The 26,107-nt window shown below is 26.2% G+C and overlaps 1 protein-coding gene across 1 annotated transcript; it reads right to left on the bottom strand.

Moving 5' to 3' along the window:
* Positions 1–4,439: 4,439 nt before the first annotated feature.
* On the bottom strand, positions 4,440–26,051 carry LOC107448060 (rap1 GTPase-GDP dissociation stimulator 1). Its single transcript, XM_016063148.4, has 15 exons — positions 25,921–26,051; positions 25,519–25,629; positions 22,105–22,248; positions 20,677–20,802; positions 19,435–19,578; positions 18,632–18,760; positions 18,285–18,410; positions 15,846–15,995; positions 14,861–14,992; positions 13,505–13,642; positions 12,836–12,961; positions 10,619–10,708; positions 9,666–9,842; positions 8,586–8,714; positions 4,440–5,312 (listed from the first exon to the last, which is right to left on the bottom strand). Exons 1-15 carry the CDS (start codon positions 25,922–25,924, stop codon positions 5,179–5,181), a joined length of 1,860 nt encoding a protein of 619 aa, XP_015918634.1. The 5' UTR covers positions 25,925–26,051; the 3' UTR covers positions 4,440–5,178.
* Positions 26,052–26,107: the final 56 nt, after the last annotated feature.

Below are 26,107 nucleotides of genomic sequence, written 5' to 3'. Positions count from 1 at the left end.
CTCACTAGTGTATAAAGTGAGGGAATGACGCTGAAGTGAGGGAATGATTCAAGATGAGTATATTATTAAAAAATTTTTGGTTCAATCGTGCCAGCCAATTTTATTTCCCAAACCTGTAAAAACTATTAAATATATAAGACTAAATTATAATAAATATTAGATATACTTAGTATATTATCATTTTCAAACTTTAGGTAGATGTAACTTTGATAAAAACATGTATTAAAATAAAAAATCATTCCCTCACTTTTTAAATAGTGAAAATAATTAATTTACTTATTAATTAATTTGAAAAATAAATTAAAAAATTAATAAATTAATTTATTAAATTAATTAATTTATTTATTAAATTTATTTATTAAATTTATTAATTAATTATTATAAATTAATTATTTAAAAAATTAATTAATTTAAATATTAAGTATAATTTATAGGATATATACTTTCTTTATAATGCCATTACATATTTCTATTAATATAAAAAGTTTCAGAGCTTTTTATTCACTTTACTTTTTTGGGATTTTATGAACTAAAAATGACAGTTTTCGTGAGAATGATCCACGTAGATTTTTAACTTACATCTAATTTGTTAAAAGTTTATCTTAACTTTAAATGGAAAAAAATGGGAATTTGTTAACACAATTAGACCAATAATCAATATACTATAACAATATTTAATAATACGTAGTTTAGAGCAAACTCCCCTACTTTAGAAAGTAATTTTAAACCTATTTCATTAAAGTTTCTTTACAAAAACTTAATTATAAAAAGGTTTTAGCACAGCATTTAGATTGCTTTCTTTACTCTTATATACTTAGAAAAATTTCTTCATGTATATATTAATTTAATGAATAGCTAGCAAAATTTCCAGTTACTTCATTGATGTTGCATTAAGTCTAAACACATAACAATTCTATGACAAAAAAAAAGGGAATATTTTTCTCATTACAAAAAAAAAGTTACTGTGCATATAAAAGAACAAAAATATATTATAACATTCAACACATGTTCTCTATTTCTAAATTAGTTTGTTTTGAACCATAAGACTAATTTTAAAAAATTAATAAACAAATAAAGCAAAATTATTGAAATCATTCATCCAAACAATTTGAAAAAATGTCACTTAATTATTATACTTAAAAAAAAAAAAGAGAGAGGTTTTGTCTGTAAGTTTCATGAAATATGCTATTTTAAAAACTGAACAAGAAAGGAAGTTTTACTTATTGTTAGAAACATATCTGAACGGGGGGGGGGGATTGAATAATTAAATTTAAGACATTATACTACTTTTTTATAATCAAAACATACATATCATCAATAAATGTAACATTAGCATCTAACATCAGTTAGACCACTCCTTTCTTTTTGATTGCAACCCATGACAGTTAAAAAAAATAGATTCCCTTGCTGCAATAACATAAGATTTAGCAAAAATACATAAGAACATCATTATATATCAAATAAGATACTTTTTTATAAAATATCAAATAAGATACAAGTTTAGGAAATTAAAATTTTTTAATTTCATAAAAAGCAAAGGGAGGTTATGATCAGCATAGTTAAATATTTTTTCAACTAATTTAGAATTTTTAAATCACTTTGCAAAAAAAAACCAAAATTAAAAAACTTTACCTGAGGTAAAACATTTAAGCAAATTTAACACAGACTGAAGTTATTTAAAAGCCAATATTTAAGAAAATAATAAAATTGCTAAGCCTTTTACCTAAACATTCACAGACCTTTGATTAAATATATCTATTAAAAGAAATGTACTGACATTAAACGGAGTTGCAACAACACAACTTTCTAACTAAAACGTTTTGAACAAAATTTTTTGGTCCTGGAAATTTTAAATGAATTTATAAACATAAAAAATAAATATTGTAGCAGTTACAATGAATTTAAAATTTCCAGCATTATGTTAGTTTCATTTAAATACATAATATATATATATAAACTAAAACTCAGTGACCTGAGAGCCAATGGAAAGCCAAGGCCTACTATACACATCCCTATTTTCTTGATTTTGGACTCTGGGGTTCAGGGGACAATGCTTCCATTGGGTTGTCATCCGAACACAGAACCCCCAGTGCTTAGTCACCAAGCATGCTTGGTACTCATTTTATCAACCCACTGAAGGGATGAAAGACTGAGTTAACCATGATCAACCCGAGGATCTAACTCATTTCTGTGGCAAGGGAGTATGAAACGCTACACCTCAGCTACTACCCTCCCTCCCTCTCTCTCGAAATATTATGACACAATAACACTTCATAGATTTTAAATCATAGATTTTAATATGATTAAAATCATAGATTTTAATATGATTTGTTCACAAGATTATCAATTTACATTGTTAATAAGAGTATAATTGTTATAACTGTTAGTAAATTGAGCAATACAATTCAAAAGTTCTTTAAATTAAAATTTATACTATGTAATAAAGACAAATAAAAATTACTCCTTTTTTTAAAAAATGAAAGCAAATTCAACAAATTTTAATAGTGATACAAATTATTTAAAGGAAAAAAGGAAAAAAAAGTTAAATTATTATGAATTTAATAATTGAAATAAATATAAAACATTTAAAAAACTTAAAATTAATTATTAATTTCAAAGCTCAATGAAATGATAAATAAATTAAACATTAAATAAGATACCACAAGTATTAACAATTCCAAAATAATGTAGTTTAAATTAAATAATGTATTTTAAAATTTAGTAAATAAAGAATAAAATTTTTTAGCTATCGGTAGTGCAGCATTAAATTAGTATTTAAATAAAAAAAGAATTATGAACATTTTGAAAAAATAATATTTCATTCTTTTTACACTGCAAAAAATGTAGCATAACAATTACATATGTGTGGATAAGTAATTGAGTTCTAAAATATTTATTCACTGATTTACTACAGTAAACAAAAATATTTCAATAGAGAATAAAAATATTACAAAGTTACAATTAGTTTAATTTCATGAAAGTAGCTCCTTGCTTACAAAAAATGTTGAAAAAGTAATATAGTACTTTTCTCAACTAATATTTATACAATAAAAATCACTAAAAACATCAATTATTTTAGCAGCATTTTTATAAATTATGAACTTGAGCAAGTATGTACAACAGTGTCCAACATTTAATATTGAGAAATCAAAATTATTCCAAATTAAAAATATTATATACCTATATTTAAAAAAAGAGTGTCCAATTTTTACTTTTTAATGACATAGCTGACATTCTAAATACAATTTAAGTAGAAATAAAGTGACTAGATTAAAATAAGCTCTTTTTTTTTTAAAGAAAAAAATGCTTAATACAACTGGAAAGAAATAAAAAAAATCGTTTATATAAATACAGTAGCAATATTGAGACAACAGGAAGCCCTTTTAGGAAACAAAATAAAGATACAGTGACCGCCACTAATAAAATCACTGGACAATAAAATCAGCAGCTTTTAAAATCAAATCTGCAAGAAAGAAATCATTACATTACCAAAACATGCCAGAACCCGCCTTAAATAAAATCATTATTGTCGTTTTGTAAAATCAATTGTTAATAGGGCATTATTTTTAGAGTAAAAAAACTAACTTTTTCTAATCTGAATTGCTAGAACTTTCTAAAATTTTGAAAGATGTAAAGCATATAATTAACAAATTACATTTTGCCCCTAAGAACAAAGTTACAGGAGTGGTTTACACTTCTTAGCAAAAGAAGGGTGAAAGTTATAAAATTGTGAACAGTGAAAAAGAACGATTTATGAATTCAGAATTTAGGAATTATGAATAGGAATTCCTATCATCACTGAATGTCAAGTCATTAAATCATTGTATAAAGAATTTTACTTTCAATAGATATCTGAAAAGTGCATTATACTTTAAAATGAACTTAACAGCAAAGATAAAAAAAAAAAAAAAAACAGCAAGTTACAAAAACTCTTAAAAATTTTCCAACCATATTGAATCTTTAAATTCGCAAATCAAGCAAATATATTATATTTAATATATATAAGATATAATTAATATATATAAGATATTTAGATATAATATTTAAAGCCTTTCAGTGAATTTTTCTTTTAAATGACAAGTGTTTAATCAAAATCTGGAATGTAAATTCAATGAAAATAAAATATGAATGTAATAATCGATTTCATCTTTAGTGCACTTGGAAATTTTAACTACGAAAGTGTTGGTAAAGTGTCGATATTCCAATTTATAAAATCAGCCATTTTGTAAAATCGGATTTTCTTAAAACGTACATGATTTTAATCAGGGCGGGCACTGTAGTAGGAAAATATTTTCTTTGAAGATAAAAGCTACAAAAGAAATGTTTTTAACACAGACAGAACACTAACCAGAACAACATATAATTTGATCACATCGATAAAATATTCAAGCAACTACTATAATGATTTACATGAAACACAGATTGCACCTTTATAAAACAAAATGTATTAAGTTTAAAAGTTTGCTTCTCTGGGAAAAAATGACTGCATTTATAATGAAATAATAATTTACAATCTGAGACCTCTAATTTAAAAACCAGATAGAGAGATTTTTTTTAATTAACCGATTATGCTACATACTTTCAGTTTCCATAATAGATATCAGTAACAGTTACATTTTGTGGTCTGGATACAGTAGCTAGCTCAAAATGAAAATAAGTAAAGAAATCAGTTTAAAAAAATATGCACTGGCTGCTGTATATCACTTAAAAGTTAATTGTTCTAATAAAGTTTTTTGCCCTTACTACACTCTTTTAAAGTTTTAATTATGATGATTAATAAAATATATAAAGCAAAAGAGGGATATTTCTTGAATAGAAATACACCTTTTTTTATAGCAAAACCTGATGGATTCTATAGCATAGTTAAAAACCAAACAGAGGGAAAAAATTTAGCTTTTTTAAAATCATACTAACTACTCACGAAAAAAAAATATATAACAACTTAGAATTTGGTTAAAATCAGTGGCACTAAGTGGAAAAACAAATTTTAAAAAATCTTCCAATGAAAAAAGATTCAGCATAATACTATTGCAACTAAATGAGTTTATAATATCTTTACTATCCTCTGAAAAATTTAACAAAAGTGATATATCTGGTTTTGAAAATAGATGTCTCATAAAAATATCATAAAAAGAATGTGAGCAAACATTAAAAACAACACAATGAGACCTAAATCATTCAAGTAGCTTTTGACTTTTCAAGCAACTGAAGAGCTTTTCCAGCTAATTCTTTGATCTTCTCATCATTGTGATTTTTTAAAGCTTTCAGATCTGAGCGTATAGGGGTAGCATTAATCACAGGTCGCAATTTAGCTGAAATAAAGAATGGTAAATTAAAACTTGCTAAAAATAGATGCAATTCTTATTTTCCAATGACATGCAAGAGATAAATAAAGACAAAAAGCAAATAGTATTTCGAATCTTGGCGTCAAAACATTCACGAGGCATCAAGAATGGGTTTGCTAACTATGATATAAAATTTATTCTTAAACGCAAAATTTTGCTAAGGTTTAGAGAATATTATTTAGAACTTTCGCAATTTAAAAGTGGTAAAAAATTTCGTGAAACACAGTACAGTATCAATTATGCAAGTGATTGTATTCAAATCTTGCTAGAATAATGGAAGTATTAATTTATGATATATTTTTTTTATTTATTAGGTCTCATGTATAACTGAATAAAGAAAGCATATTATAGAAATTAAGAGGAAAAAATCAGTTATTGCACAAAGAAAAACAAACTTTTCCAAATTGTATTTGGTCTACAAAAATACAAGGTTGCACTGTATTGCTTATTATACATTTTTTTTAAATCTTGATTTAAATAAAATAAAAATACATTAATTTGTAACATTACTGTTAAATAGTTATAATTGGCTTAAATACTTTATTTGAATAAATTGAGTTTATTATTAAAATTATGCTTTTCTGTTAATTTGTTTTAGAGAGTAAAAAAGTATTCTTCTATATATTGGTAGTTACTGCATGATCTCTTTATTATTTAACTATTACAGTCAGCTTGAATGATATAACACAATTTTTAGTTTCATTAATTATAATTTAGTTTCCTTTATTATATTTGTCAGCTCTTGGTAAAAAAAAGGGGGGGCAGGGGGGGGAAGTGGGTACGTTAAAAAAAACCATCTATTTTCTCCTTTTAAATTGAGATAATTTATTTAATACTTTTAGCGATATTTACTGGGATTGAAGCAAGCATTTTTCATTTTAGTTTTAAAACTTATGAAAAATTTAAAATTTACAAATAATCTGTTTCTGATCAACTTATACAGCATGTTAAATTAAGCTGTTGATTGAATTTCTTCTAATATTATCAAAAACTGGCAAAAACTATTAATTCAACTGCGAAAGGGGCAGCTAAATAACAGATCTACATAGAAATTTAAGGAATAAATTTAAAAATTCTTTTTAGTATGAATCGTTTTCTGAGGTGGAGTAAAGAGGATATAGAATTAGACCTAGCTAAGTGGTGTATGATAGGGATATTTTTACTTCTGTGTTAGCTTTAGAAAGTACCTAATGCTCTATATTTCAGAATGAAATAGCTAAAACATAATTTATTTGTTTGATTATAGTCCTACATAGTAATTTTAACACAGAAAATAATATTTCTTTTATTTATTTATTTTTAAAGATAAAAATGATAGGGGGGATAACAGTGCAACAGACATAATATACATTCAAAAAATTAGTAAAGCAACATAATGGTACAATGTAGTGAGCATCTTTAAAGATGCAAGTTAAACTTTTCATGCAAGTTTCCGCCTTCATATGGCAGTTTTTTCATGGGAAACAAAACAATTTTCTTAAAATAACTAAATTGAATAAAAATACATGTCTGCTATAAATAGTAAAAACACTTTAAATTACCACTATAGATATTAATTTTTACATTCTCATTTAGAATTCAAATATATCAAAAACTATTACAGATTTCTTGGTTTTTGATGAAATTGTGTAGAGTTCAGTCAAATGTATTTAAAGTGAAACCTCATTTTGATAGCCACAAACATTAACTTTTTCATATAATAATATGAAGAAAAAAATAATTTTTCAGCATATATTTTTTAAATATAATCATGATACATTTCTATTTCTAAAACAATATCTACAAATGCTTTTTGGAGAAATATATACTAATTTTAGAACTATATCCACTTTACCACTAGTGGGGTAACCACTACAGGGTTAAGTGCAAAACACTTCTATCGTAAACACTAAAAGCTCTATAAAAATGTTTCCATCAGAGAGTTAAAACTTTTATTTCAAAAAATTATTTAGTCTAAATATAAAAAATTAGTTCACTTTTAAACATATATACAGTAGAGAACCATTTATCCGGTATCCAGATAACCGGGAAACCAGAAAACCGGGAAAAATTTTGCTCGAATTTCCCGCCATTTTAAACTAGAACGAAAAAAAGCGGAAATTGGACTCATCCTTGAAGTTGAGTAGAGGAAAATGTAAGGAAGGGGAAGATTTTTTTCCCCGTTTACCCAGAGAAACGTCATTTTCTCCGTGACCTTGAAGGCAGGCAAGGGAGGAATGTTTTATTTTTTCCTTTAGGCCGTCAATCAAACTCAAGGGTGTGGCATGCTGATTTCGTTTTCTGCTTGATTTACGAGGGGGGTGGGGAAAATGCATTGCATGCATATCAGTGAACAGAAAAAGAAAAGAGAAAAATATATTTATTTGACATCGACTAATAAAAATAAAATCTTTTTCTTTTGAATAAATTTGGAAGTGCGGTATCAATTACAAGTTTTTCTTGGCGTGGATTCACATCTGCTGTAATTAAAAATCTTGTTTTTATCAACAAAAAAATAAAATAAAAGGAGAATTGTTTATTATTTTAAACATAGGATTATTTTATGAAGCAGATTGCAGTTTTGTTTTTCTGATTCCACTACGTTTGATTTTTTTTCTTTTCGCGATAAATTTCGCACTCAATAAATTAATTCTTTTTATTCATAAATTTTATCATTAGGTTTTTTTTTTTTTTTTTTTGAATTCCGTTGATCTTGCCTTGTTTCGGGTTTTAATATTTATGCTAGTGCCTTTTTTAATTATCGTTTCGGTTTTGATAATTTTCAAGTGTTTTCATTTAGATTAATAAGTTTTCCTTTTATTTTATCGTTTCCCCCGTATAATTAGGTATGAAATATATTGCGTTATTTAATCATTGGTTTTGTTTATATTATTTAATTTAGGAATGGTAATTATTTTTAAAAAATAAATATGAGAATTTTGTATTTTTTAAACTTGATTTTCTTGTCTAAACTTGCAAATTTTTTTGTTCTTTTAAATGTTATATTTCTACCATTTTTTTTTTCTTTTTAAAGTTAGGAGTACCTTTCTTTTTTCTCTTACTTTATGCATTACACTTTTTCCTTGTACTTCGGGTTCGATAAAACATCGATTAACGACACTTTTTGGTCGATCCAGAAAACCGGGAAATTCAGATATCCGGGATAGCGATGGTTCCGAGCATCCCGGATAATTGGTTCTCTACTGTACATGTCTAATTGCAAATATTCAGTCATAATTATACATAAGAAAAGAAAATTACCAGAGCTTGAAAGAACCACAAGAAGGGATAAAGCATTTTGAGTGAGTTCTGGTACAATTATATCGCTTCCCATGACTTGATATAAAGTATTGATTAAATCTGTTGAACCAGCAATTTCTTCCACATCACCTAATGTAACAAACATAAATATTAAAACAGTCAAAACTTCAACCAATTACTTTTGATTTAGCTCCCATTTTTATTATACAGTAAAACATCAGTTACAGACAAATACTTTGAATTTATATGTTACTTTAACACGGTTCTGATTCCCTCTAATGCAATGTAACAATGAAATACTTTGGTAATATGATTAGAAAAAAGCAAAATATTGGTAATACTCTATTTCTCCCTATTACTAATATTCACAAACTTTTGTTTTAGACAATTTTTGGAATAACACATAGTTTAGGTATTAGCAAAATAAATTATTGTTATATACTTAAAAAAAAATTCTTAAATATCTCAATTTTCAAAAAAAAAAATCACTTAGAACCTTCTTTTATTTAGCTTTTAAAATATAGTTTATAAAATTATTATTTATTTGATATTGAATTCATGTCTTTTACTGCTTGAATAAAGCACTTATTTTAACTCATCTAGTTAGAACCTATTGAGGCCGAACTTTTTTTATACATAATACCAGTTTTAACTCCTTAACGATCGGTTAATTTTCAAGAAAACGGTCATAGAAACGCCTATTTTTTCTCTTTTGTATTTGTATTACGCATTTGATTAGTGCACACATCTAGTTTAAAATAAACTAATTATCTACAATTACCTTAAAAATATCTTGGTACTGCCATCTTGTGTAAAATGAGAAATAAAATTTTTTCCGGGAAAAAGAAATGAATTAGTTTTATTCTTATTGTTGCGTTACTACTCATCACTCCAGCCCGTCAATATCACGGGAGCGAGAAGGTGAATTAGGAGTTAAATTAAAAATTTTACCTAATAAATATTAAAAAAATTTATATTATAATATGCATGAATTTATGGGAAATTAACATTTTAACACATTATTTTATATGGAATAGCCTATCATAAATGTAAATGTATAAATGTAAAATATGGTCTTACTTAAACAACTTGTAGCAACTAAAGTAATTGCAACTAATGCTTCATTCTGCATAACAACATGCTCTGATTTCATCATTGATATCACTGGGGGTAAAGCATTGGTTTTGACAAGATTCTTCATAACCACAGGTGATTTAGAATTTTTTGCCAACCAAGCTAGAAGTCTTGTTGATTCACCTGTGGGCAAAATTAGCGGTACTTATATTAACTACATAAAAATTATTCAAAACTTAATTTATAGGAAATTTAGTCCAAGTCATAATATTTTGAAATGTCAACAAAAAAATCAATGAATAAATGCTAATTAGTTAGTATAAATTGTAAATTTGAAAATTATTCTAAGCTCATCAAAAATTATTCTAAGCTCAACGTACAAACTTTTAGATCAGATATAAAACTCAAACACAAGTCAGAATCACTTAGAAATGCAGGGTCAGAATATCTACTAAGTCCATGAGAGACTACATTATTAGGATTTAGAACTAGTCAAAGAAAAGTTCCATATATCGGCTTGTCATTTCTACAGTTTTAACTATTTTCCAGACTGATCCTACTCAATTATATATATAAAATTAATCATATATATATTACTTTTTTTTTTCCTTTTTGCATTTCTATTTTTCATTATGTCAAAGTTCTTAAATCTTTAGAAGCACTTGAAATTCCAAAACATAATACTGCATGCATTAGCAAATTAACTAATTACAGCACATAATACTTTAAGATGGAAAATTAGAGTAGTTTAATGCATACATTTTAAATGAATCAATATTTTTTCAAACACTATAATACCTTCTAACTAATAATTTTCAATAATAAATATTTTAATGATCTTTTGTACATTATGTTAAATGCAAGAAAAATTTAAATTAGAACTTTGGACTATATTAAGCCTTAAAACCGTATTAAGAAGATCATAAATAATTATAAAATTGAATATGAATAAAATTTACCCTTGACACCAGGGTGATCTTCCACATTACTCCATCCCACAAGCCTCTTTACAAAACCATAATTTTCACCAACAGATTTTGCAACATTTTCTACATAAATACATATTAATAGCATTTAATATTAGTTATAATTTACTCATCATACAATAATCTGTCTCAAAGTAACAATCATATAATAAACAAAGAAACAATTTTCAGATTTCTAAAATTTGATTTGTTTTCTTTCTAAAATTGTTTAAACTACATAGAAGGTAATTTACACAAAACAAAAAGTTAAAAAAAAGAATAATAAATGATTCTTCACTAATATTTTGTAAATTACATGTTTCTTAATTGACAAGCACGAGTCTATCTGCAGTTTATCTAAATAAAAGTATTAGCAATCTCAAATCAAAACTTCAATACTTGTAATCTAGACTCAAATATTTTCAAAAAAAACTTTTAACAACAAAAATGAATCTCTAACAAATATTTTGTAAATAACATGCTTTTAAGGGACAAGTAGCATTCTAACCAAAAGATAGAGATATTAGAGACCTCCATACTCATAAATTTAGATTACTTGCTTTGCAATTTTTCTAATACAATCAATTTATGCTAATTTAATTTTAATTTCCATGCTCCTATTTTGATTTCAATATTATAACATGCTATCTAAGAGGGGTTTTTTTTTGTAAATTTTTAAATGCGATTAAATAAAAGAATATTCAAAATTATTTCTAAAAATTTTACAACGCTGAATAATAAATAATATAAAAAAGAAAATATAAAAATTGTGCAAAAAACATGTGTATAGACTGTCGACACTCCTTAATACAATCCTCTATTACTACAACCCATCCATCATAACGACCAGTAAAAGTCCCATTTGCTATTCCATACACCTAAAGTAATTTTACAGTCCATTAGAATGTCCGAAATAAAAAGTTCATTCTAATATAACCACTGAAAATTTAAAAGAATTTTTTTTAAATTCCAAGAAAATCACACCAAAAACAGATGTTAAGTACTTTTCTGATTTCAAACAAACATTTTCCATTGAAAATGAATCACTAAATAGCAAAAGCTTCCCGAAAATTATTCAAGCCAGTATTTCTCATGTTACCATTCAATAAAAGGAAAATAACTAGAATTCTCTATGGTTCATGACAGGATCACCCATTCTTATGCTAAGTGGCATAGGAAAACTCTTTGATTAAAAAGATTAAGAAATATTGATTAATTTTTATCACAGCAAATAATGATGATCCTCATGACGAGATTGGAGTTTGCTGTATGCATTCATAACATTTGAAAATTTCTTAACAAAGTTTTCAATAAATACATTGATTATATATTTATTATTTGAAGATGGTATTCACTCCTTTTCTTTAAGTGCTGTGATGAGTGGTTTATTTCGAAATTAAAATATGTGAAATTCACATTGTTCTAGATTTAATTTTCGCTTGGTAGTTCTTTGGATGTACATTATTTAGCAAAAAAGGTTGCACTTAACCAGTTAACATCACATGTTTAGAACAGAAATTAAAATTTTTGAAAGAAGTGGATAGAATAATAATATTTTTGACAACATAATTCCAATATTTATGAGTTTAGAGTAAATATTTGCCATAGTTTTGTGTATTCATGATATACCAACCTCACATTATAATGTTTATTTTGGACCGCACAAGTCCTTATTTCAAGGGTCAACTGAATAACAGTCAAATAATGTATAAACTCAAACAAGGAATTAACAGGATCATATAATTAAAAAATGCTTTAACAGGGAATCTTGATGGCTCAGAGGATTGAGTGCTTGCCTCACAATGAAGTGATCTAGGTTCATATCTCAGCGATGGCTGATTGATATGAATTCTGTTCCCGACTTGCACCAACCACACTGAACACCACCGCACCAACTTGCACCAACCACACGGATAATGGGTTAAAATCCCTTTGTCATCAAGTTAACCTCGGGTGGTTTCGTAGTTTTTCTGTGTGTGTAATGCAAATGTGGGTTAGTTCTATCAAAAATCTTCCACAATGGCTAGTTTGTCTCAATGCTTGATCTAGGAGTAATATTGTCTTCTGGGTCGGGATCAAAATTACAAGCTACGAAGTTGAAGATTGACAGTCTTAACTGAAAATCGGGTTGGCTGTTCAGTGTGCATTATGAAACGCTTTAACAGGAAAATAGCATTGAAAATTCGAAAACGATTGAAAGAACATGCTTACCTTGCTTGTCAAGTAACATTCTCAAAGTACCAAGGAGTTTGAAAACTACAGGAAATGTCTCAACACTCATCATTTCAATCAGGTTAGACACAACACCCAGATTGACCATAGCTGCTTTATTTTGAGCTAAACAATTTCAACAAAAATAAATAAAATATTAAAACTACAAATTTTGAACAAAATTTCAAAGAGATTATGGCAATTAACAAATAATAAAGATTACAATATAGAGATTAACGCTAAAAATATTACACAGTCAATTGTTCATAGTGGTCAAATACAGGAGAGCGTTAAAAATTCCTTCAATAGCTGATAAATTAGAAAATTAAAGTTAGAAATAAAGTTAAGTTATTTAAATATTCATTATCAAAATAACTAATCATTTCATTAATATAATTTTAAGTAAAAACTTTTTAAAATTTTTTGAAAAACTAACACTTTTAAATTTTATAGGTTAATTATTTACAGTTTGGTATAATCATTCATTGTTTAAATATATCTAGTCCATTAAAATAATCACACAGTCAATTTTAGCCAGCAGTTAAAAATAAGAAAACTAGCAAATCAATTAATAACTGATATATGATAAACTTAAAGTTAAAAATAATGTTAAATTATTAAGAGGAATAGAGAGTTTGGAAAGACGTAGCAAAAAAGTTTAATTTTTACCAGGAATAGCTAAATTCCTCAATGCTGAAAGGACAGCATGCTGCATTCTAATGTCCCCATCCCTACCAGAATGTTTCGCCAAAAGTGATCGCAGTTCTTCTACAACACCATCAGCTAACATTTGAATGCAATGACTATCTGAAAGGATAAAGTGGAAAACTTGAGAATAATGAATAATTTAAGCACAATATACAACAAAATTAATTCCTAACAAAAATACTTTTTTAAAAAAATTATTACAAATTTTAATTTATGATGATTTATTTTAAAAATGATCGATAAATAACTAGATTTGTTATATATCATTAATACTGTTTTAACACAAATGTTTAATAAGAATTTGTTTCAAACTTGAACATAGATACTGCACAAAAAAACATAAATAAATAAAAAAAAATTAAAAAAAGGGTTTGTTAGAATTAAAAGTAAGATTTGTAGCAGTTTATAAATTTTCTAAAAATATCAAGTCTAATTAATGTAATTGAAAATCAATTTCATACAAAATAAGATTTTTTTTTTTTAAAAAAACTATTAGGAAAACCAATCATGCTATAAACAAATATTTAAAATTTAAGGTGGATAAGAATAATAAAAGAATAGCATGTGACCCTGCCAAAATCATATTTAATAATAAATTAAACAGCTTAGGAATTTTACACATTTGTGAAAAAGCAAGAGGAACATTTTTTAAATAAAGATAAAATTTAGCATTTAAAATAATATCGCACACCATTACCTAAGAAATAATTTTTTAAAAAAATTGTAAGCATAATTTATTTGTCAAAAGACATTATAAAATGAAAATTATTGAAATATTCATAATGGAAGAAAAATTTTGGAAACATCAATTTAATTTCTAATCAGCCTTCTAATCACTTTCTAATAAGCCTTTATAATAAGACAGAAAAATCTTTTTTTTTTAATTAAGATAAAATTTAGAATTCAAAATAATAACACTTGGCGTTACCTGCAAATAAATAAAACAATTATAAACATAATTTATTTGTCATAACATATTAAAAAATGAAAGCAATAAAAAATTTATAATTAAAGGAAAACATTTGGAATTTCCAGCTTCAAAAAATAAAAAGAAACTTTTTTTAAAAAGAAATTTAATTCTAATGCAGAATATTATAAGAATAGATTTGGTTGAAAATATTTCTTGAAATTACTTACTTGCCTTGTTAAAAGAAAAATAGAGACAAAAAAAAATTAACATTAATGCAATTCTCTAAATAATATATTTTAATAATAAGGTGTTAATTTTAAATGGAAATGGTGTAACATGTAATAAATAAAATTGACAAATTTTACTGCATATATGAAACTAAAAGGGAAACAAAAAACTTAGTATACCTTTTCTAGCAAAGTTTCCTGTTGCTAAAGCACCCGCAATAAGAAGATTTTCATCATTACTTTTTAGCCATGATAAAGTTTCTTTATACACAACTCCTTGCCCATCGTTCCACAAATGTTCCATGCTTGCATCTAAAATATTATTTTAAAAAATAAATAAATAAAATAGTGTAATTTTAATAAACAAGAAAATACACACCTATCTCTTCCCAATGGAAAAGAAATAGGTACATTGTTTTCCTTTATTTATTGTCTAGTGTATCCAATTCGGACTACTACTAAAGATATCTCTTAGTATTGAATCTCTTTTAAAGGTAGAGTAGCTTCTTAATTTATTGTACTAGTATGAAAAGGTAGTAAAAAGAATTGAAATGAAAGTAATAGTAATAAATAATGCAAAATTATATTAGTTCCAAATCATTCATAAGAATAATGAAAAACTATTATATTTACTTTTACTGTCATTTTATTGCATATTAAGTTGACATAAATCCTAAGAATAACACCAAATGAAAGCTGAAATGAAAACTAAAGTTGAATAACAACTGAATGTAAAGTGGGGGTTCCTAATTTCCAATGCTGTACTAAAGAATTATAATCTGTAAACTATAGCTATGAAAAAATTTCTTAAGATACACTGTAATTCTTAAAAAATAGAAAAAGTTTAAAAGATTTGTTTTCTTATAAAACAAAACAAAAAAAAAAACAAAAAAAAAAAAGGAAAGAAAAATTAAAAAAAAAGATGCTTGTTTATAGGCTAGACAAAGAATTAAAATTAAGAATTTCCAAAATTTTTAATTTCGAACATGATTGGAAATCAGTTTCTTTTCTTCTTTTCATTCACATGATTTGAAAATACAAGTTAATTTCCCTGATTATATAAACGTTTTCAGGCGAGGGGAGAGTTTTTTAATGAAATCTCATATTATACTAACTTGATTTACTTTGAAAATTATTAAAGATAGCATAATAAATAAATACACACCACCAGTTAGAATCAATATGACTAAATCCGGAACAGTTTTACACACATTGAATGTACCATTGACAACATTTCCAGAACTTAAATGCTTCCTGACCAGCTGCACTAGTTTTTCACATAAGCCCATTTCTGCCAAGCTGAGTTTTGCAGAATCTATAATTAAGAAAAAGAAATCTTTATAAATAAAAAAAAAGGAAAGGAAAATGTTAGCTGCATTAGATCTGAGTATGGTATGTTCTAATGCATGCCTTATGGCACTAGATGCCCTTTTAAATTAAAAGGTGAAGAGCAAAATATGTCTGAAGGAGAAACAAGATGGTATTGGTAGGCTCTCTACGCTATGTCAGAAGCCAGCAGAGATGACAACCACACTTCTATGAATTGCCATTCTATTATGAGATTATGAATATTTTATTCATATTAAAATTACTAGCTTATTAGTTGGAATGGCAACTAGTTTTGGCTTCCTCTTGATGACTTTAACTTTTGTTCCTGTACAAAGTATATTAAAGCTATTTTGATATCAAGTGGCCACATCGAAATGGAAATGCTTCTTTTAGAACTCAACAAATTTTAAAAAATGCCTCCCTGTGGCAAGAGTTTGTTCTTCCAAGACATGCCAAACGAAAAACTCTTTGAATGAATCAAAGGGGAAAACTTCTGTCGCTCCATCTTTTGCAACTGCGTTATTAAAGGTCTTCGCTTTTTGGCTGTAGACCATTGGGGGATTTCATCTTTGGTCGAGGGGAATGGCGTTATTCATGTAGTGCTGATGATGCTTTCCAGTCTTTCAAAAACAAAACTACTCTGCTAACTGATCTCAGCTTGAAGCAGGGGGGGGGGTTAAAAACTGAAGGGCCATAAAATTTGGGTTGAATTAAAGTGCCAAGCAATGAAAATGAATAATATACACTCATGATTACAATAATTATTAAACTATTGGCTATATTACAACTTTATTATCCACAGTTGACTGTTTTGCTTAATATATAACAAACAAATAAAATTTTAAAAGATAAAGCTAGCATTTCAAAAATTAAATACTTTGTAATAAGTTAGATATAAATTAAATTGAAGGACTTTGAATAATGTAGCTTTCAAGCCCTTCAATATATATATTGAAAGGGCTTGGAAGCTACATTTTCCAATTGTTATGGGAGCATTTTTTGTGAAAACAGAGAATAATTTAAGATTTCCATACGGGTAATAAGATTTTTCCAGGGATTATCAATTGAATAAACCAGAAACTTGTCAAGTACTTATCTGAAAATAACACTAAGGGGCAATTGGTGTAAAAATGTCACCTTTGGAAATACTGTGGTTTATAATCATTTAGCCCAAGTCATTAAAATGAGTTAGGGTTTGAAGAGCCATAATTTTAAGAGTTTATCCAATAATAATTCCTCAGAAATTAATTTAACTGTAATTAAACCATAATCAACTAAAATACCTTTAATTGTCTCATAAAAGTTATAAATATTCAAAACATAACACACAATACAAATCATTTACTATATGTTATTAGTTACTGACTATGTCTCTTGAAAGACAAAGAAAGTAATTTTCTAGTCATAATTTTTTTTAAAAAAAACCCTTCAATACTTCTAAAGAATTTGTTTTAAGTCCAGTATTATGTGGAAAATCTTCATTTGCTGGCTCCTCTTCTAATTTAGATGTCATTTTTTTAAACAATAGTTTAACCTTTTAATCTCGGACTTAAAAAATTAGCTAAGTTTTATAAACACAAACTTAACCTTTTTTAACCCTTTAATAGACCATTTCTTTTTAACAATTGTTCGTTAAAATATTTTAAGGATTGAAATCAACTTAAGAAAAGAAATTAATTTAGCTAATTAGATTAAATAAGTTTGGATTTTAATGCAATATTCTGGTGGTAAGTACTAAATTATTTTTATTTCTTTCGATTTATTAAATTTGTATTATAATAAACTACAATAGGAATTGTAAATTAAAACTTTTATTCATCTAAAATTACAAAATTATTTTCTTGAATCTTTTGAACACAAAAAAGCACACACAATTTGCTATCACAAGTTATGCTCACATGGCGTGTCCTCTTTTGATATTACAACATAGGCGTTGTAATTTGTATAACACAAATTACAACGCCTATATGCACTCCAGGCATATGGTTACTAGCTTGATTCAAATGTACTTTATTAATACTGAAATTAATAACAAATGATAGCAAAATTTAAAATATTAAAATAATTTACCGAGGACATTTCAAAATTGGTAAGTATACCAGCCACGACTTTTAAAGAGGGATACATTTAAAGTTTGATGTCAGAATATTAGGGATTGACAAATATAAATTGAGCCATACTCCAAACAATAGAGTTAAATTCAGAAATTTAAAATTAATTTAAAATAATTAAAATAAAAAGCTTTAAATATAATAACAAAAATGTATCATATTACCATTTTCACAAAGATTTCCAAAAAGTTCAAGAAGAGAATCTAAAATGTCATCATTTAAAGGTTTCTCTAGTAGATTAAGCAGAGAAGAAAGGACAGACTTTTCAAGTATTTTTGCACGGCCATTATCTGGAAGTGTTTAAGATATTTTAAGTAAATTCATAAAAAAAATGGAGACAATGAAATGTAAAATTATATTACAAATACCAAAAAACCAATTATCTAAAACATCTAACTAAACTAGTTCAAATGATACATATTTGACTTATCTATTACACAGTTACACACAAATTACATGCTAAAAATGCTTCTATTAACCAATAGAAGAAAAAAAAGGAAAAAATACTAACTACTATCAGCCAGGCAACTGAGAACCAATAAACAATGAGTAACAACATCTTCATCTGAGCTAAACTTCAAAAGGTATTGAAGCAAAACATCTAAAATTCCTGCTTCTACTGCTTGATCTTGTATTTCCTCTAAAATACATATAACGATTTTTCTTGTTAAATTATAATGCTATATTAAATTAGAATACTTAATAATTATAATGAATTTCATTTGAAGAAACTTTATATATGTACAAATCATAACACCATAAACTACAATTTAGTTAATTTCTTCCAGTAAAATGAAAAGATTTTATTGTGATATTATCATCTCTTCCAGTTTTTCTGATTATTTTATTGAACATAATATAAGCATCTGCTTTTTTCTCCTTTTGTGTGAAGTTAAAACAAAATTGTGTAAAATTAACTTAAATTTAAACAACACAAAGTTTTTGTATATAACTTTATTACATTCAATAGTGGTAAATTTACTAAACATTCGTGTTAGGTTAAGCTTAATTTTTTAGAATAATAAACTCTGTCTAACTGCATTGGAGTCATAAACAAATTTGAATTTTTGGAGCAACAGATTGACTCTAAAAATTCTGCTATCGGAAAAGTTTCTAAAATAACTCTAGTTGCAAAAATGCAATTTTTAAAATTAAATTATAATTTTAAAAAAATTTTACAGGAGACAATAAAAAAAAAAGATGTTATTTGACTACTCACAATAAAGAGGAATATCTGTAACAAAGTTAAAAAATTAAATAACATGATTAACATTATAGAAATTTTTTGAAATAATGATAAATATATTGAACTACCATAGGTATCTGTTAAATTCAGGAGACAACCCGATGTAATTGTCCTTAAATTTTCAGGTAGATTGTCTTTCTCCAAGAGATTTCTCAGCAGTTGTATGAGTCTATCAACACCATTGTGTTCCTTTACTAAACTTCGAGCAGCATCTAAAATAGAAAATATCTATGAAATTATTACATACATATTAAATGGTTACTATTTTAATTACAACAAATATGCTATTATTATATATATCATGTAAAACTCTTTATTATGTATATAGTTAAAAAAAATAATAATTTTCTCTTTCACACTGACAACAAATAAATGACAACTGAAATACGAAGGCAGTGAGCATTTATCGGTTGATGGTTAGTTGATCGGTTGATGGAAGTCAAGTAAATAACAATATCTACTAAAAACAATATCAACATCTAATTTAAGCATTAATTTAAACATGTGTTTTCATTTACCATAAATAAAACTATAAGTCACGTTAGTTGATCGGTTGACGGAAGTCAAGTAAATAACAATATCTACTAAAAACAATATCAACATCTAATTTAAGCATTAATTTAAACATGTGTTTTCATTTACCATAAATAAAACTATACGTCACGCATTTCTAAGGATCTCTTAATTCATCAAAAAATTTCATATAATTTCTTAAAATTCACAAATTTAAATGGTCATGCAACTAGAAAACCTCACTCCAGTTTCTACTAACAAACGGTCCTGAAATGGAAAAATGTCACTGATTTTTATGAACTGAAACACCCACTTATCTAGAAGTAAATAGGAGAAAAATGACCCAGTTTTCTGATTTGAAGGGAGGGGGAGAATTTAGACTGAGCCATATTTTTAATGCTGATTTTTATTTATTTGCTTAACTTTTTTTTTGGGTTCTTACACAAGAAAATTGTAGATACTATTTTATGGGAGGTTGTGAAAAAATAACCTAACTGTTATTGATGTCAGTGATGTTTAATTAATTATGGTAATAGGCACTAGAGGAATTTTGGTAGTAAGCAACAAAATGTATATAAATGACCCGTATAACAATAAATATATGTTTTCTAAAAGAAATGAGAAAGCAGTACCAGGGATTGGCGAGCTCAACCAGCAAGGGTGTATTAAAAGTATTTCGATGACAATTAATTACAAACTTATAACAAAATGTATTAACAATTTTATATAAAATAATGCAAATTAAAACAAAATGTATTAACAATTTTATATAAAATAATGCAAATTGAAAATGTTACCATTATCATAGCAAATGTTTCCTAGTGCTCTACAGACTTGTAAAACAACATTAGAATCATTGTTTAACAACAACTCTAATAATGGAACAATAACAGCACTATCACTGCAAATTTGACGACCAGAATCTGCAAAAAAATAATGCGTTTTTACTAAAATTATAAAAATAGACACATTAAAGGATAAAATGATAAAATAGACATTTAAATGTGTTGCATTTTTACTAGGTATATGTGGCAAAATTGGTTAAGACGTATCCCATATTTTTTTTTAATTATATAATGGGCTCAACATCTATGTTCCCACTTACTGCACAACTGTTTTTGTTTCTTCATTATAAACAAATTGTAACATTAACCAGAATCCCAGGATTTTTTTATAGTATTAGTACTGATTTGGTTTCAAAAATTTAGCATGATTCTACTAAAAGAAAATTTAAAAATAATCATTTTGTTCTGTTACTATTCCAACTTCCTCTACAATATAGTTTTTTAAATTTCTATTTAATTTTTGGTTGCTATGAAAATTTGTTAAATGTTTCTTGCCTAAGAAATTATTTAATAATTCTGTAAATGTTAATTTTTAATATTTTTTTACAATTTTGTATTCATTATTTTAACTGTACACGTTGACTAGCAAAATTTTAAACAAATCTTATAATAAAAGATAGTATTTGCAAATTCATATAAAAATGTGCTTAAATTTTTATTCAATGTTTTGTTAATACTATAAGTTAGTAAACTATTTAATTATAGTAAACTGTTACTGTAGCAAACTGATTTGTAAAAGTAAATTATTATTTGAGTATTCTATTAAAAAACAACAGTAATTGAAATAATAATATCATGCTGGCTCAAATTTGAGATAAACCATATCATTACCCTACAAGCGAGCAATTAGTTTTACAAAAGCATTAAACAGTTTTGCAAAAACATTAAAAAGTTTTACAAATATTTGAAATTTCAAGAAAGGTAATATATTTCTAACATTTTTTAAATATAAAGCAATGCAAAATGAATAATAGGCATTTTTAATGATACAGAGCTTTTAGATCCCTCTCCAAATTTCTGCAACTGCAAAGTTTAAAGTTAATCGCTTAACAGTTGAGTTTTACATAGATTCAATTCATAATTTTCACAAATAATTTTCAATTCATAATTATCATGATGAAAAATTATCAAAAAACTATTGTTTACACAGTGTTGTGAAATATTTTGTAATTAAATGAAAAGTTTGTTTACAAGGCATTCGAATGCTACACAAAATCATTTATTTAAAACAAAGAAGAAGAAAAAAACAAGGAAAGAAAATATCCTCTAAAGATGAAAATAGATTAAGCATTTAACAGCTCAGAATTAGCTTGATTAAGCTCTAAAAGCACTGCATCTTGAAACTGACCCATTGTTTATTGTATACTAAACCATCCTTACCAAGCTTAGCTACTTCAGCCAGAATTTCAGCCACTAAAGCAAATGTAGAAGCAGAAAAACGTTCTCTTGACTTCAAAATTAAGCAAAATGTATCCACAATCCCATTCTTGATTAAGTATTCCATTAAAGATTTTTTGTCACAGCCTTTAAAAGAAAAAATTTAGTTAACATGACAATTGGAAAATCAAACAATAATAAATTTTTTAAGTTTAAAATCATAATATGGCAGACAATATTTCATTAAAATCATTCTAAAATAATTAAACACTATTAAAGAAATTTAAGCATAGGAACATAATTGTAGAAAATTTTATTCTTTTTTTCTCTTTTGTTTAACATTGATTTATTTTTTATGAAATAACAGAGGGGAAAAAAAATATTGGTCCTACTTTAGAGCAGGGATACGGAGCAGGGTTATGCGGAACACTAAGGTTCTGTAAAGGTCTTCTAGGATTCCATGAAATTGCTTTTTTAAAATTTCAAAATCAATTTTAATGAATTCAAACTTTTATTTTGATGTTTCGATGCTATTTAACATTTTATTATTATTATAAGACTTATTAAATGAAAAGTACCGTATTTTTCGGCGGAAGCGCCGAGGCACTATCGGAAAGAAAAAAAAAATTTCCTACATGCGACGCTTCCGACGAAATATTTTTTAGTAGCAAAAAAATTTTTCAAGGAAAGTTATTTAAGATGAAATAATTTTCTGAGAGAAAGACTATTAAAAAAAATTTATAACGAAGTCGACGAAATATTCGCCCGTATCGCGATCTGCTGCAGAACATCGGCAATTGTAATTTGAGCGAACAGAAAAGGAAGTAATAGGACCCTAAATCCAACACTCACGGAACTAACGAAATGCCGAACTTCGGATCTCTTTCGGAAATTCCAATATGGCCCCCAAATGTTACTATAATTCAATTCCATTGTTAATTTCAGAAAAACCAATAAATTTAGTTAAGTTTCGGGGGTGAATTTAAAACTGGCCCATCTTAAGAAATTTTACTAATCAAAATAATAATGTATATAATATAATCAAGAAGAAATAATCTGAATCCTATGAAGAAGAAATAATTGTTTCTTCTTTGGAGCAAGATCATAGTTCTCGTTTTTTCTTTTAGATAACATATTGTTTTAACAAAAGACGCTTACCTCGCAAGAAAAAAAGAGCAAACAAGGAACTACAAAAAAAAATAATAATAAAATTAACAATTAATGCTAAGAAACTAACAATGAGTAACAACAAAAAACAAGATAAAAACCAATAACGATAAAAAAAAACAAGCAAACAACTATTAACACGAAAAAAAAACAAGCTAACTATTAACAACAAAAAAAATTATCAGTTCATAACTAATAAAAAGCGGCAAAATAAAAAAATTTATGAATCGAATAAAAAACCGCAAAAGGGATAGAATTCATATTGTTGTCCACATGGTAGTTTCAATGTCAACTGGGTGTGGACAATTTATGGTCAAACAGAGGAGGGAAATGTGGGGACAAATCAGTAAAGCACAAGCCCAGCTGTCAAGATTGATTGATCAGTTTTTTCCAATTTGCATTTCTTTATTCTGTTCATTGGAAATGCAGGTGTTTTTACTTCTCAATTTATTTTAAGCTGCTTAAGAAACAGATGTTTCCTTTGACACAGATTTATTTATTTTTTTTTCAAGCTTCTTTTTTATTTTTAAAAGATAAAATAAAGTAAGTTAATTCAACAGAATAAAATTCCAAATCGAAAAAATATAGTTGATTTTTTTTTTTTTGTCTTATCAATATAAATTTCTTTAAAAAAAAGAAAAAAAAAATTAGATCAGATTAAGTGCCGAATTTTGGAATGCTGGATTAGGGGTCCCATACCCTTTTCTTTTCCCCAACCCCTTTAAAATATAACTGATTGATTCCTCCTAAACAGCTCCAGTAGAAATGACACGTGGAGGAGGTGGGGTACATCCCTCTTTTAAACATTTTCTTCTCTTTCTACATTTTCTTAAACATTTTGAAGGAGAGGGCATTCTACCCACTAAAATTCCACCCCAAAAAATTGTGAAAGTGAAACTTATTTCCCCTTCGCTCATTCCTTCAGAATTTTTTTGGGGCCTGTTTTGTTATTTCTTATTCTTGTTATTATTAGTTATTTTGTTATTATTAGCTGTTTTGTTATTATGCATTAGTTTTTCCTCAAATTGTTAACGGTAATAAGTTTTAAAATGTTTTTATTTTAAAATCTTTCTTTTAATAAATTTTTATTTTATTTTTCTTAATACATTGTTTTACGGATTTCTGTAATCAGTTCAGCGTTATTTCAACTACTGAACATAAAAATATTTTTCTGCTGTTCTTCTGTTTTTTAGCGCGGTGCCAACTGGTAAGAACAACTTTATTTTATATAATTTTGCTGTTTTCTTTTCTTTTTTTTTGCTGAAAGAGAAAACTTTTTTAGTTGTTTTTTTTTTTGCTGAAATAGAAATTTTTTATTATAGTTTAGAAATTAAAACTTTACTTTATGAAATGCATAAAAAAATTAAATTTTTTATTATACAGATATTCTAAATGGTAATTTAAAGGTCTCTTCTAAAAGGATGCTGATATGCGCGGTTTAGCGGCATTGCAACGCTTACTATAACTTTTTTAATTTTATTTTTATCGATGTGCGGCGCTTGCGACGAAAAATACGGTAAAGCATAGTAAAAAAAATTTTTAAAAAACATGCTTAACTATGAGCCATGAAATGTAACTTCAAGGTTTTACAAATCAGATATTTTAAAAAGATAATACAAAGAAAAATATACAACTTTAAATTTTATTATTTTTTTAATGACTCTATAATACTTCAAAAATAAAAATGCAAATAAATTAAAAATCGAGCATGCTGAATTTTACATAAATCCTTTCTGTGTAGTTTTTTTAAACAAAATAAGAGGTTCTCATATTTTTGAAAGAATAATATAAAAATTCTAAATTTTTTAATCAGAATTCTGTTTCAATAAATTAAATGCATAAAAAAACTAGTGTATTTTATCATAAAGTTAATTCCATAGCACCACCTGTTGGTATATTAAAAACTGGCAGTTGCACAAACAGGTACCAATATGGAAATATCTCCACAAAAAGAAAAAAAAATTCTTCACAAAAAAACACAATTTTCATAACAGATCATAAATTCTTAATATAAGAATACAAGGACAACATATTTTTTATTCATAATTCTTATAAATTTATATAATCCAGTAATGGTCTACAATCAACAGACAGAAAAAATTATAAAATAAGAACGATTAAAAAGCTTTTACGATATAAATAGCAATATAGTTTAACAGGAAGGAATACATATCAACAATATACAGGAATGTAAATCATCTGATTATAAATTGATTTTTAAAAGCATCAAAGAAAGATATTAATATATACCTTCAGCAGAAATCTGTTTATTTATTTTCATTAAAACTTTCTGGATTTCTGGAGAGGATTTATTTTCTTTAATCCCAAGATTGAGTTCATAAAGTGTATCAGACATTTCCTCTAACATAAAGAAATAAGAAACATTTATTTTTTTAATTTATAGAAATTCTGGACACAAACATATCATAAAGTACGTTATCACAAAATGAACTTTAACTAATAAAAATTCAACTCGTATAATAATAAAAAAGGGATTTTAATTTTAATTATAAAAAAAAAATCCTATTTAAACAAGAGCACTTAAAAAAATTTACTTTCAAATATATACTACAAAACAGAAAAAAGAGTAGGGAGAGCATTATTTGATTAATTAATGGCTATAAGTTCTAATTAAAAAAGGTTAGGATTTACCCATTGCGGCTTTTAGAAATGTTAAATTGATGTATTGTATAATTTTTATATTAAAAAATAATTACAATCACATAAACAAAAATATGAAGTGAAAGTAGAAGTAAAAATTTCCAAGTTTCGATTTTAAGTAGGAATTAATCGGTTAAAATAAGCAGGACTTGAATGAACAGCTCTATTTCGATTGAGC

The sequence above is a fragment of the Parasteatoda tepidariorum genome, chromosome 9 (genome assembly GCF_982258835.1).
Source record: "Parasteatoda tepidariorum strain Cologne lab strain chromosome 9, Ptep-v5.0, whole genome shotgun sequence".
NCBI lineage: Eukaryota > Metazoa > Arthropoda > Arachnida > Araneae > Theridiidae > Parasteatoda > Parasteatoda tepidariorum.
This window is presented reverse-complemented; position numbering and strand designations above follow the sequence as displayed.